At 36.5% G+C, this 15167-nt stretch overlaps 1 protein-coding gene and 1 pseudogene across 2 annotated transcripts in view; both read left to right on the top strand.

The window, feature by feature from the left end:
• Positions 1-8164, top strand: part of rassf6 (Ras association domain family member 6) — a 126003-nt gene extending 117839 nt beyond the window's left edge. The window contains exons 1-11 of one of the 2 annotated variants that reach the window (XM_065965738.1): positions 1-352; positions 649-725; positions 859-937; positions 1168-1328; positions 3498-3592; positions 3678-3877; positions 3967-4068; positions 5626-5677; positions 5768-5886; positions 7239-7336; positions 7691-8164. The exon at positions 1-352 is cut by the window's left edge and continues 111 nt beyond it. In XM_065965738.1, the coding sequence (XP_065821810.1) occupies positions 667-725; positions 859-937; positions 1168-1328; positions 3498-3592; positions 3678-3877; positions 3967-4068; positions 5626-5677; positions 5768-5886; positions 7239-7336; positions 7691-7766 (1041 nt within the window). In that variant the 5' untranslated portion in view covers positions 1-352; positions 649-666 and the 3' untranslated portion in view covers positions 7767-8164. The remainder of the gene's footprint in view (positions 353-648; positions 726-858; positions 938-1167; positions 1329-3497; positions 3593-3677; positions 3878-3966; positions 4069-5625; positions 5678-5767; positions 5887-7238; positions 7337-7690) is intronic. The other variant, XM_020630578.3, reaches the window with a different exon arrangement.
• Positions 8165-8298: 134 nt separating this feature from the next.
• On the top strand, positions 8299-15130 carry LOC109981684 (hatching enzyme 1.2-like; annotated as a pseudogene).
• Positions 15131-15167: the final 37 nt, after the last annotated feature.

Below are 15167 nucleotides of genomic sequence, written 5' to 3'. Positions count from 1 at the left end.
TCAACAATCTGTTCACAGGCTTACAGGCTTCAGTGTTTCTAACCAAAGAATAAACAGACGGCTCGGCCTACACTGTCATCACTGGTTACTGGGTGGAGTACTGTTATTAAATCTCTTAGAGACAAGCACAAAAAAAGAAAGTAAAAGAGTGAAGGCACAGCTAAAGAGAGAGAGAGAGAGAGAGAGAGAGAGAGAGAGAGAGATAAATATAACACAAAAACTTCAAAGTGAGGGAGAGAGAGAGAGAGAGAGAGAGAGAGGAAAGCGATATTTAAAGCACAGAAAGAAGAAAGAAAGACTGAGACAAAGCAACAGAATCAAGACTGGAGCTCTGATTTTCCATTTAGAGAAGGTAAGACTGTAATTATCGTGTTTATTTTTAGAGGGTCTGTTGGTTGTGAAAGTGCAGAGTATAGTTCATTTGTTTTGTGCAATCCCTCACTCCATGTTGACATAAAGCTGCTCAGGTTTCTTTAATTGGGGAACATTTCCAAACGTAACAAGAATGCTGAGGTAGCATTCAACAAGTCTGCAGCTTTGAGGGTTTACCCTGCTTTAAGCTCAGGGGGTTTAGCGCTTAAAGTGCTGTGTGATTACTCGAGCTGCTGCCATGAAAGAGCATTTTGTTCATTTGTTTTCTCTCTGCAGTAACTCATCATACCGGAGATGAATGAAGCAGCTCTTCTCTCAGAGATCCAGGCGGGAGACGGGAGGACACTTTCCAAGTGAGTCACTTCATATTCACATTTAAACATGTTACATAGAAACTATCATATTTGTTCCATGAAATAAAACAATAACACTTGGGATAACTTGTGTAGTATTTTGACTTTTTCATTGCTGTTGTGTTCATTTCAGAGCAGAGTTTCTCTCGTTACTGAAAACCTACAACTGCTTCCTGAAGGACCAGGCTCAGCTGCACCTCAGTTACTCTCAGGTATGAACAAGACATTTAAAGATCTTCTAGCTTGTTTTGTATCAGTTTTCTCCAAGCTAGCTTCATCTACCTTAAGATGCTTTTCAGAAGTGTTCCACGAGTCACAGCTAGTTACAACAGCAGATTTGATATTTTCTCTGTAAGCTTCAGAAAGAAAGAACAGGTAAAAAGTTATAACAGGAGGTCATTGAGAGCATGTTAATTAGACTAATGGTCTGTTTCTGTAACAGGATGATGATGGAGAGGTGGTGGTGGAAGGCTACCTGAATATCTCCTGGGGAGTACGGAGGCTCATCAGGCTCAAAATACAAGATGATAAACAGATGCTTCCCTTTGCTCCCCTGATCTCCCCTGACCCTGTCAGTCCCATCAGCCCACTTGGAAACAAGAGGTTATTTGTTCGTTTATGTATTTCTTTCACAATCACAAGCTTAAACATGGTGTTCACTGGCATAGAAGACAAAATGTTTTTCCTTCTTCTAAACTAATTTTACCTAACACCTGACACATTTTAAAATGATACACATTTTGTATGGTTTATTAATAAAAACTGAACAAACCTAATATGTGGCTAAACATTGCTCAATTATATAGATTCAAATGAACATTTCACATTGAGAGTTCATTCAAATAATGAAACATTATAAAGATTATGTACACTTTTTCAAGATAATCATATCAGGTTAGTTTTTCATATATTTTTTAGAACCAGAATGTCATGGTTATTTGCTCTTTTCATGAGTCTTTTTTTAACAACTTTTTCTTGAGTTGGCAGCATGTAAACATACACATATACATTCTCAAAATAGTTTAACAGAAAGTTCATTAAATAGATAGTGTCATAGTGTCAACACTCAATCATTAAAATAAATACACAACTTAACTTGTAAATGTGGAAGTAGTTTGCAGATATATATCTTCATCTGTCTAAATAGACAATTTAAATACATCAATTATGTCCTGTGTGTGTATCCACAAGTACATAATGCATAAACAAACCTACAGTACAATATAACACAACCAAATGCCCACCCTTTTTTCCTTGGTGAGTTGGATTGTGGACAGTAGGTCGGGGAATAAACTTAGGTTGCATCATTGTGGTCTTTAAAATGTTAAAAATGTGTCAGACTCTAAGAACCCAAGTGAATAATCAATGACTAGAAAAAAAGATCAGATAAATAATATTGAAATCAATTGTTAGTTGCAGCTCTAAATATATCAAACTAAACATTAATTTTTTCATGTTATGTTGCAGCATAGCCAGAAACTAAAAGATGTAAATTGTTTTAATGAGGCATACAAATCTATGTAATGGTTGAACCCTCTAACAAAACAGTGCTGATGCCAAAAGAAGGAAAACTTTGGGCGAGTGGCATTGTGTCTAGCCTTGTAGTCTCCTTTTTAATTAAACCGACGTAAATTGTTATGGATGCAGTAGAGGAATCAGCTTGATATTTAAACAACCTTTTATCCAGATAGTACAGCTCTATACAAATTTGTATATATTATTTTTGATGCATTTGTTTATGCAAGAAAAAAGAGAAAGAAAAGAAAATACAAAAAAAAAAAACATTGGACATAAACATTAAACAACAAACATTTCCTTTTCTTTTCTCTTTTCTTTTTTCTTATTTTTCCCCCACCTCCCACCCCCCACCCTCATGCTGCCAATACAAAGTCTATAGGCTATGTAAGGTATAGTAACTGTAAAGGGAGTGATATGTTGACAGACAAAGAGTACGGTATTTTACCTGCTTTTTGTAAAGTGTCTTGAGATAACACTTGTTATGAGTTGACGCTATACAAAATAAATTGAATTGAATTGAATTGAATTGATAATACTATTTAATACATAAGACATACAAAACAAAGCAAAAAATAATGATAATAATAATGAGAAAAAAGAAAGAAAGAAAAATCAATTTAAATAAATAAATAAAATAAACACAAATGAACCTTTCACGACGAAAAAGAAGAAAAATATATACAAAAGGAGATTTAAATAGGTAACTGTCATATTATTCATATTGTTTATATATTACTACATTCTAGGATGTTAAGTGCTCTATGAGTAGTCCCTGGGGAGGGCCATTCATGAAGGACAGGATGCTATTTCTTGTTTATTTTAATGTTGGGGAAGGGTCTTAAGCCTTTCAAAATAAAGAGCAAAATAAAGACCCTCTAATAGAAAACTTGATCTTTTTCAATTTAAGGAAAAGCATCAGGTCACTCATCCAAGCTGAAGCTTTGGGGGGATGTTTCGATTTCCAGCCCAATAAGATCCTTCTCCGAGCAAACAAGGTTGTAAAGGCAAAAATATCTTTTATCTTGTTTGTCATCAATATGTCCTCCCCAGGGACTCCAAAAATTACATGTTTTATATTTTCTAAAAATAGTTTCAAACATCATAACATGCGATACGTTTGTCCTTAATGTAATTACCATAACATGCGATAGATCATATAGACCAGTTGTATTGATTTGTTAAATTAAAATGTATGATCATATCCACATTAAAGTAATGAGGATGTGTCTGACATTATTTCCTCTCGCTCTGCAGGGGGATGACACGATGGGGTGAATATGTTGACCTTCACCAGATAGATGAAATGTCCGAGACGCCACAGGACACAGTCATCAACAATCCTCTACCAGGTTGTTTGTACTTCCATATCTCTATCATGATTTAAAAAGTCCATGTTGTAACTTTGTATTTATTACTATATGTGTTTCTCCAAAGGTCCCCCTGTGTATGAGACCAGCACCCTGCGACCTGTGAGGAAGAAGAGCTGCGAGCTGGAGGCCGAGTCTAACTTGTTTCGATGTATGAGTGATGCCTCATTGGTCAAGAGGAGGAGGGGGAGGGGAAAGTCAGCAGCACAGAGAGAGAAAGAAAGACAACATCGTTTCTCTATCAATGGACACTTCTACAACTATAAGGTAAGTTTCCCCTTAACCCTCTCCTGGGGTTACCATGTGAGGTATAAGTGTTTATTTCTCCCACTCCCGTCTCTCCCTGTCCTCTACAGACCTCTGTCTTTACTCCATCCTTCGGTACTCCAACTAAAGTTCGAATCTCCAGCAGGATGACCACAGACCAGGTCATTGTTCAGCTACTGAACAAGTTCAAGGTGAGATTCAGTCAACAGTCTTTAACTGCAGTAGAACACATGTGGAGGTTTGAAAAGGCCCAAATATTAATCAGAGTAAAGTATACCTCAGAATCAATCAAATGAAAGCATTGTGTGAGGCACTGTGTGAGGCACTTTATAAGTCGAGTGTAAACTCACTCAAATGGACTCTCTTCTAAGTCATCATTTACCTAAAAAGGAAAAAAGTCTGTTGGGGATAATTAGTGCAACCTAATTTTAGGTAAACATAGCCTACTTGAGTATTTTCATTTTAAATCTTCTTTGTATTTTTTTTTTAAACACAATCATTCTTTCCCCCTCACGTCCAGTGTATCTAATAAATATAATGAGTTTTTAATAAAATTCTTCCTCTTTGGATTGGCTGGGAAATGAAAAAAGCTAAAAAAAAAAAGCTAATAAATGGATGTGTTTTTGGCTCATGAAATATTGTTTTTTTTAAATAATAAAAAAGTACACCAGACACGTTAAAGAAATTAATTTATGACATTTTGAGATTAAAGTCATACATTTACAAGATTATAGTCGTAAAAATACAAGATCAAAGTAGAAAAATTACAATATTAAGTTAATAAATCGATTTAATTATTATTCTCAAAGGTTGTAAGAGCAGCCTACACGAAACTGATGAACAAAGGCATTTCCTCTACTACAGAAGAGATAATTTCTTCCAAGTCAGTGTTGTTCATGTGATGCTGATCTACCAAAATATTGGTTTATGGTAAATGGATTTGAGCTTGTATATTTATTTTCTAGCCTTCATCTCAAAGCACTTTTACACTGTAGGTCACACCTACACATTCACACACTGGTGGTAGAAGCTGCTATGTAGTGAGACCATCAGAAGTAACTGATCCCATTCATATGCATTTTTACACCGCCGATAAAGCAGAAGGAGCAATTTGGGGTTAAGTGTCTTGCCTGTGGATACATCGGACATGTTGCTGCAGGAGCTGGGGATCGAACCCTCGACTTTTCGGTTGAGAGACGACGACTCTCTAAAATAAGCCACAGCCGCCATGTGTAGTCTGATATCTGCACAACTTAAGCCCCAACACAACTAATGGGATCTTTTAAGACCTAAAAGCAGCTCATACCACATAGAGTCAAACTGTGTTACAGACAAGGAAGTTTCCTTATTTGTGAAACCTTTACTAAAGTATAACTTCAGAAGACTCTTAAATTAACGACTTTCTTCTCTTACTACTTTATTCTCATACATTTCAGAGTTTATTCACTCAAATGTATGACATTGATCTCGAAATCTCAGATTATTTTTCCTCTTAATGTGGCCCTAATACTCCTTCTTGAAAAGTGATACTTTGCTGTAGATGTAAATAAATGCAGCAGTTTGCTTAATTAATATAATTTTGTTTAAACAGCTTTATAAAAGATTATTTGAGAAAAATTTAATTGTCTTTGTCTCTGACCTTGACAATGTCGAGAAAAAGTTCACTAGTTATCTCATAAATTTCTTTAAAATATCATGTGAAGCCATAAAAGATTTCAAATTGATGTCTGAGCTTGTTTCTCCAACAGATCGAGAATGACCCTCAGGAGTTTGCTTTGTACTGTGTTCACCAGAGTGGAGGTTTGTCTGTTACACACCAGCTATACGCGCAGTCTTTAAATCATTTGAATATGGCAACATGTTTCCTAATGTTGTGTGTTTGTTGTCCAGAAAAAAGGAAGCTCAGTAACAAGGACCAGCCCCTGTGGGAGCGCATACTACAGGGGCCGTCTGATGACATCATGAGGATCTTTTTGATGGACATGGATGAGGAGGAAGTCAGCGACGATGTGAGTGTTCTCCTCATTTCTAGTATAAAACCAAACACAAAAAACAGTTATAAAACAAAACATATTAAAAGCCACTGATGGACATGCCACATGATGTTTAATTAGTCTATTTTTATTTTTGTGGCACAAAGCATAATCATTTACAATATTTATTTGAATAAAACTTGCAAATTCATGTTTTATTATTTACAGGGTATAACAGGCTTTAAGGAAGAATATGCGATTGATCACACTTAGATGTCAGAAATCAAGTTTATCCTCTGAAAATAACTCTGAGTCATGACTGTCTACAATGGGTGTAACACCCACTGTCTGTGATGTTTTCAGAGTTTTCAGAGTCCTATCTTCATTTTGTTTACATCGCCGAGACGGCCGGCTGACTCCTCTCCTCACGTATAGAAGTTGTTTAATTGAGGGACTAGAGAAAAGAAGAATAACATACTGTACTCACTGCTTAACTGTGTTTCTAGATCACGCTCATTTCAGGTAAATTTACATGCAGTGTGAAGATACGAGCATAATAAAGATCGCTAGCATTAGCATGCTAACACAACAATGCAGCGCAAGTTGTTTTGGTTTCATGCTGGTGCTCAAGGGCGACATCTGCTGGATCAAAAAAATCACATATAAAGCCTTTAAAGTTCTTATTTAGAAGGGACTAAAAAATGTTTTTTTTTATAGATATATATATATATATATATATATATATATATATATATATATATATATATATATTTTAAAAAACTGACTAAATGTTGAATACCTTGTTACCTGGTGACAGTTGGGGAAAACAGTCTAACAGTCTTAATATTGGAAATAATTATATTATTTTTAATGTAAATACGAAAAATCTGTTTTTAACTTGTTACTCATTATATTTTTTATTATAAGTATAGCTATTTTATCTAGGCTATTTCTTTTTTTTTAGATGAGGGTGTCTAATAATCCTTATCTACAAAAAGCTCAATAGGCTACATTTTTTTTAAAACACTGTGCTTTTAAATAGTGTTCCTAAGCGTATTTTATCTCAGTCTACAGTGAAACAAGTGGGAGTTTCATTGTATCAAAAAAGCTTGAGCTGTATAAAGCTTGATTCCGATTCACAGTATGGGTTTTTCATAGGACATATAAGGTAGATCTAGCAGTGTTACAGTGATAAAGTTAATCAGAAAAACGTGATATTTAGTACTTAATAAAAATCAATGTTTTCGTTAAAGCGACACAAATTAAGTTTAGGTCAGTATTATCTTAAACTGGATATCCTCATGACTTGGAATAGTTCTTATAAGTTACAATTCAGTGTCACTCTAAATTCTCCTCACTTCTCCCCCCCCCGCATCCCCTCCTCTCAGGTGGCCCAGTACCTGAACTTAGAGTTTCCTATCCTGGAGCATGTTCTACTGAAACTCAGAGAGGAGGAGAACAGAGAGATACAAAGGGTCGTCAGCAAGTCAGTATTTTTTCTTAAAAGGACATTTGCATGAGCAGAATCATTTTTGAAATGTTAAAATGTGTTGCTGGAAATGAAAGGAAGTGAACAAAAAAAAGACCAGCCATTCTTTCCACCGGCTACAACAAATCAATTCATCTTTTAGTTTGAAAGTTCACTGCTCACTTCCTTCCTTTGCATGACTTCATTTTCCCAACACACCCGTCTAACAGATGTGATTTTAATTTGAAAGAATTAAAAAACAAATCCTTGTAGTAACATCTGTATAACAGATAGTGGCGCCAAATCTTTAAATGACCTCTTTTGTTTTGTTGCTTGCCAATGTGTGTGTGTGTGTGTGTTTTTGTGTGTTAGGTACCAACACCAGCACAGACTGCTTTTACATACGTTGAACTGTAAGACGTCACCTCACATTGAGACCAGCGTCTGATCTTTGAACCACTGACACAGGACAAGTCATCCATCACAGCACCGCTGGAAGGAGCAAAGATTAGCTGTTAGAACTCTGTGAAAGGACTTTTTAATGAAACTTCTTTAACTGTTTTTTTAAGTTAAATGTGTAAATATTTTGAAATCATACAGAAAAATAAAAAGTACAATATGTGGACACCATTACAGATTAAAAAAACTAAGAGGGGTTCAAATAAATATTGCTTTTTTAAGTCTTACAAGTTGAATCCCCACACATTATTTTTGTTCTCTGGGTTCTTTTTCACTGTAATTCTTAAATTCTGTTTATAGACATGAGAGATAAATTGTAACAAGTTGTAAATATCTGTAAATTGATTATCTGTTTTCATTCATAAATATAAGTTGCGTGGTCTCCTATATATGTTTTGTTCTATGTTAGTGGAGTGTCTCATTGTAATATATGTTTTCAGTTAACTTATCTAAAACATGAATGTAAGTCATTTTTTAGAATATTAAAGGAGAACCTATATAGGCCCATCTACATATTGGGTATAAATTTATATTCATTTAGTTTGTGTGCTGCATAATTTGATAAGGCCTCAGTTACAATTTAACTAAAGGCTGGGCCCAAGTGCAACACAACAAACACAGGAGCTGCTTTTAAGGGGGTTTATTGTTTAAAAAAGAAGCAAAATGGCTTTTAATCATGAAGGAGAGGTTGATGCAGAAAGGCAGGCAAACACGAGGGCAAAAAAAGTGTTAAATTATAGTCAAACTCTTCAAGAATAAAACGTCTTTATCCAAAAGGGCCGACTCTAGCTGTTGGTGAGCAGACAATCTGGCAAAGAGTAGAAGAGAAAGTCCGGGGCTGTATCCGAATTGCCAAGTACCTACTCAATCTGTCAGTAGTCAGTATGCAGTACGTACTATCCGTGCTGTATACTGTTAGTACCTACTATTCAGTATGCACACACAGTAGGCAGATATTTTTCCCTACTTCTTCTGATTCATTCAGGAAGGAACCGGCGTCAATTATGTTTCCCGAACCGGCCACATTCACCCGCATTCACCCGCACTAACCCTAACCCTAACCCTTGTTTTTTTTTGTTTAGCTTTATTCAAGAAGAGTAATGCTCATATACAGTCAGGTAAACAAAAAACAATATCACAATGTAAATCAAGTAAAAGATTAAATAACTAAATAACATACAGTACATAAAGAACAAATGAAAGACAGTAATATACAGAATACAAAATAAACCAATAAAGACACATTTAAATAGTGAAATCATTATTTAAATAGAGGGAGAAAGGTTTTATAATAATGCAGATATTTGTTATATTGTCTGTTGTTAATTTAAAGCAGTGATTTTAGTCGGGACTTTAACTCTCGATTAAAAATTGATTAAATTAATCCACGCTCGTTTGTTTTTATTTGGAGGCGGACGTGAAGTGACGATTTACATTTAATTTCGAACTGCATTGTGGGTGGTAAAATACAATTCATTTCCTGAAAGCACGCATCCGATCCATACTGCATAAAACCCGGAAGTTAGTATCCATACTGAAATGTTCAGTATACTGAGGTGGACCCAAAATATGCATACTGAATGACCACGAAAGTTCAGTATACTGAAACTCCATACTGAATAGTACATACTGCCTACTGAACTGTGACAATTCGGAAAGGGCCCAGGTAATGAGGAGGCAGGAGTGAAGAGTGATGAGCCACAAACAGACAAACACAGACAGACACAAGGGGGATGGGGAAACATAAGAAAACACAGCGAAAGCTGTTATCAGCCTCTGTCTCTCCCACCGTAAAATGCAAACAAGATATTTTACCCTCAAAATCAAACCAACCACTTTCTCTCTCTGTCTCTGGTCCCATTGTGTTCCTACCTATTCAACCCTCATCTACTCACCAATATTCAATTATTAGTTAATTATGACACAGCCATCCAGCACTTCCCCCCATGAAAGATAATGCCTCCATAAAATATGTGGACGTTTCTGTCCTTGTTTGCTTGTCTGCCGTTATCTCCTTCCTGCCTGTTTTTGATTTTTGCCTGCTTTATGCGAACTCTTTTTGCTTTGGCTTGCCTGTTGCTTACATGATGTCCAACAGCTGAACAGTTTGTTTTATCCACCTCTTCATCCCTGAGATAGATGTGAAGTAATAACATCAACAGAGGCTCAGTTAGTGGTCAATGCTCCACTTGTTTGTCACTCACTCTGAAACCTAAACCATATTTATAATCAGGCCCCCTCACAGAAATGACTGGGCCCATAAAAGGCCAAGATATCATTAAATAATATCATCACATGCGTGTTGGATCAGTAGCGTTAGCCCCGTCGCTAACATCCACCTCAGCCAGACATACTGGGCTAACAGCTAAGTTTAATGTGCTCGCCCACAACTTTAATGTCACTAAAAAAGGGTTCCTACACTTTTACAAAGAAAGGATTTACATTTTGAAAGAGGCAACGATGAATAAAATGTGTTTCTGTGTTGTTCTAATAAGAAATGGTGAGTATTTAGGTTTTAAAAAAATGGTTAGGATTGCACAAGTTTAGGAAAACCATGTTTTACCGAACCCCAATGGGCACCCCATGAGCCCGAGGACCCCAGAAAGCTTTCCCCTCTTTTTTACATCAGTTAACTGCTTACAAGTGGAAAACATTGTCATCCTAATGGTTAAATAATGGTGGAGTGTAGGGTGAGTTAAGCTGCTAGGGCTATTTAGTGGCAAAGCCTTAAAAAACACTAGACCAGCCCATCAGACCGCCTCATATTACCGAGCACTGACATGATGAATGACCAAATGAGGGTAAAAAGTGGTTGTTGGTCTATGGAAGAATAAAGTTTCCATGTGATGTATGCCAAGGAACCAAAACCTTAAGGCCATGTAGGAATGGAATAAGTGTGTTATGGATAAGTTGTGGAGGCGATTGGCAGACTTTGGTTGGGTGATACCAAAACAAAAATTCAGTCCCTAAGATAGTAAAACGATTTACATCTTGACTAAAATACTAACTTTAACATTTCTCTTTGTTAATTCATCTTTGAAACTGGGGAAGGACATTGTATATGTGAGAAAAACTAACTCGCAAAGAAGTGCTTGTATATAAATATAATCTAATATAAAGAGTCGTTTGGACAGATTTCTTTATAACAGTGATACATATGTCATGTACAGAGGTTATAACCTCCAAGCGGGCAGCCTGGGTTCGAGTCCAAACTGCAGCTCTTTTCCTGCATGTCATTACTCATTCTCTGACTTCCTACCGTGTCCACTGTCCTATCCAAATAAAACATAAAACAATGTTATGTAACTTCAAACTGTTTCTTCCAAGAAGAGAGGAGAGGCACAACTGTGAAACACTGTGAAAGAAATATGAAGTGTAAACATTTATATACTGTTTATTTTTCTTTAAAACATCCTCAGTGATTTTAGGTGTCACTGTATTGAATTAGGAAAATGTGGGAAGGTTGTCCATAGAGAATTTGTAATTAATAATTAGTTTCTGACAAAGAAATTAATTACAAATACAAATACATTAACAAACATACACCACTTCACATGTGGAGCTTTAGGCCACCTGAGAAGGTTCAGGGAGTTTCCTGTTGGAGATCCTCTTTGCATTAAAGCATTTGTTAAGGGGGTGTATGTTTTGCTGCACTGTAAGTTTGTATACTATTCCACCCTTTTTGCTGTATAAAAGCCAGACTTCAGCCTTTGTGGTCACTGCTGGGCCTAAAGTCTCCAACCAAACAAAACTTCATCATGAGGACAATAGTCTTCTCTCTGCGGTCCTGGCCCTGCTGGTGGGTCTTTCATCTCAAAACAATTCTCTGGTAAGACATCCGCCAAAGAAAATCCATCAGTCTCTCTATTATGCTTTCATAATAATTTGTGTTGTGAACGTGAATAACAAGCAATAATATCTTGACAATAATACACATAAGAGCACTGAGTTCAACTGAATTCACAAAGGCTGAACTTTCATTATATCTCTGCAGGTGCAACACAATGAGGAAGGTAACTTCATTTTCTCCCACAGATTGTTTTAACCTTTTTGCCTATATAACTGACGGCCATGTTTGCTAACTCAATCCAATAAATCTAGGTGTGGAGACCAAGGAGCCTTTCCGTTTGGACATCATTTCTAAAATTCTGGAGGCAAATAAAGGTACGCTATTTGTTCATGAAAAATAGGCAGATATTACATCCTCAACTTCATTCCAATATGAATTTGTGTTTCTAAACCATGCTACTTACTCCAGGGATAAACCACAATCTGGTGGAAGGTGACGTCGCTCTTTCAAAGAAGAGGAATGCCATGAAATGCTGGAGCAGCTACTGCAAATGGAAAAAGTCCTCCAATGGACAGGTTGAAGTGCCCTATAGCCTCAGTGATTACTTTTGTAAGCCTCATAAAATTATCCTTAACAATTAAGCTAAATATAGAGCCAATAAATAAAGGGAAGGAATCAGGGGTGATTTTGGGATTACACCTTTAAGGGTGCTCAGCTCCATCACGAACTGTGACATATAGAGTTCCTTGCAAGTGTTAAATCCTTCTGCTAAATGTCTGATTTCACTGAACAATCAATATTTTCTAAAATAAGTAATTTGGGTCTTTTGCATCCACTGAAATGCAATTTTAAGTTAAATGCCTCAATATTATCTCACCAAAATAATCAGAATCAGAATCAGAAATACTTTATTAATCCCAGAGGGAAATTCAGTTGGTACCATTGCTCTAAAACACAAACAGAAGTAGGAAGTATAGAAATAATTTAAGAATGTAAAACAAAATGGAATAGACTAAATAATGCTTATATAATGAGTTAATTAGTGAGGGTATTGCACGGTGTATTTATAGAGTTCATTAACCATTTAAAGGAAGGTAGAGATTTCCTCTGCATCTTGATATGGGTTTATTATTTATAATTTAGTGTTTTACTAGTTATTAATTTTACTAACTATCCTTCACTCTGCTGAAGTGTCCCTAAAAAAGGCTCTAAAGTCTCCATTGACTAAGTATTAATTAAGTAAGTCACTGATGTGAATAAGCATTGGTCTTGGTTTTATTGCAGATGACAGTGAAAAGGCCACAATAGAGAAAGCCACGGAAACTGTGGTGATTGGACATTTTTGTGTGTTTTTCCTGGTCTGCTTTTGGTTTGGTGCTTGTGTTTTTTCTTTCAGAGGCCGGGCGTGGCTTATTGGCTGCTGGAGCTCTCTGCAATCACTCACCTGATCCTCATCTGTAATCACCGGCTGCAGCATTTATACCCTGGTTCACCTCTCCCAAACTGCCAGATTATCGCCACCTACATAGTGGTCGATCGGCTTTTCAGAGTCAGTAAAACTTTTTGTGCTTTCAAATTACCTGTCACTAATTATCCCTTTTCTTCTTTTTTCCCCAGTGCCTCCAATCAACAAGCTCCAGCGCCTCACCACCCAGCCTCTCATTCAAGCCTCACCAGCCTTCACCAGCCTCACTTCAATAAATACCCCTTTTTACCCACCACCCTCTTTTCTGGTCTTACTTTTGGGAGATCATAACAGAAAAATTTCCACAAGAAAACCTGCATTTGCTTTGTTCTTTATCGGGGACAGTCTGACTACCTCAGCATTGAGAGTGAAAGTGGGTGAGTGCAGAAAAATCAGGGAAATAGAAACAGCATGCCCTTCAGGATTCAAACCATGTCTTCCTGTCCTTCACTGAACCATAAGGTGCAGGTCCAGCATTGGCATTGATGGAGGGAAGCAGGTGCTTTCTCTGTCTGGATCATGGGATCATTCAGCATGAGCTCCTCCATGCACTTGGCTTCCATCACGAGGAGTGACAGGGACCGGTATGTGCGGCTTAACTGGGAGAACATCCCAGCAGGTGAGCTCTAAGCCCTGATGCGGCACCAGTTATTCACGAAATGAATACAAGATGCATATATATTTAGCAGAGCTTGTACTGAACCAGTTCATACATTATAAGTTGTATTTGATTCCCAAATTTTTTGTAAAGCATCCTTTTTTTTTTTTTTTTTTTTTTAATAGAAAGATTTGTTTTTTTGCGTGCTTTTACCATTATTTTGACAGGACAGTGGATAGAGTAGGAAATTAGGAGAGAGAGGGGGGGAATGACAGCCCTAAGGTCGGACTCTAACCCGCATCTACTTGGAGATTTTTTTTTCTCTTTATATGGGGCACGACCTAACTGCTATACCATCTGAGCCCCTTCATTTTATAACAAATAAAATGGAAAACAAAGTAATTGCACTGAACTTGTATATTACTTTTCCAGTCCTCTGACCACTCGAAGGTACTAATCTACTACTCTCTTTGTGTATGTACAGTAAGTGCTCACAACTTCCACAAAAAGGACACCAACAACTTGAACACGCCCTATGACTATTCTTCTGTCATGCCCTATGGAAGGTATGGTCTCACTTTATTCATGGTACTATTGAGCTGTCTTATTGTATCATGAAGTGTGTTAGTGTAAAACCTGTTTAAATCAGTTCTTTTGTTCCCTTTTTTTGGTGGCTATCCTTTTTCCAGAGATCGTTCTTGATAGACTCATCGAGATAATATAACGATACAAAACAATGAATAGTGGAGCTTTAATTCAGTCATCTGGTTTACAGATGTTGTCTTCTTTGCTCATGATAGGAGGATAAACATTAAAGCTCATGTGACTTATTTTACTGTAGCATTATCATTTTAAATGTTCCAGTTAACTAAAGGGATAAATACAAAAAAACATGGTTATATCATGTGATTTCATTTCTTTTATTTGTTATTTTTCTGTAGAACTGCCTTCGCTTCAGTGTATGGCGCAGATACCATTACTCCCATTCCAGATTCCTCAGTGCTGATTGGACAGAGGGATGAGATGTCTGATATTGATATACTCAGGATCAATAATTTGTACAATTGCAGTGAGTATAAGAGACTGCATGATGCCCTACCTTCCCTAAAAATGCATATAGGCTACTACATACTAACTGTTCCTTTTGTGTTATTCAATGGAAGACATTTCTGGAGACAGAGCATGTGCAAAAGTTTTCTATAACATCATTCAAAATGATTTCAATAAAGGAAACATGTTTTTATTCAAATATCAAAGAAGGACTGAAACGTTTTAACTTGTTTGCTCTGAAAGTACAACTTAAGATATACTCAGACTCACTTCTTTGTGCTGACTCATCGCTTATCTCTTTTTCAGACATTTGAGAGGAAATGAAGACAACTGCCTTTAGAATATAGCATATCTCCAGAACCCACTGAGTGACAATGTGAATCATCATATTACTGTTTCCTTCATGTACAGATCCTGCCACTTCAATAAAAAAAAAATGTTATAAGTCCATTCGGTCATGACCTACGTATTGCCTAAAACTCGTAGA

This window comes from Labrus bergylta, chromosome 17 (genome assembly GCF_963930695.1).
Source record: "Labrus bergylta chromosome 17, fLabBer1.1, whole genome shotgun sequence".
In the NCBI taxonomy this organism is placed as follows: Eukaryota; Metazoa; Chordata; class Actinopteri; order Labriformes; family Labridae; genus Labrus; species Labrus bergylta.
Note: the sequence above shows the minus strand (reverse complement) of the source record. Positions and strands in the feature narration are given on the sequence as shown.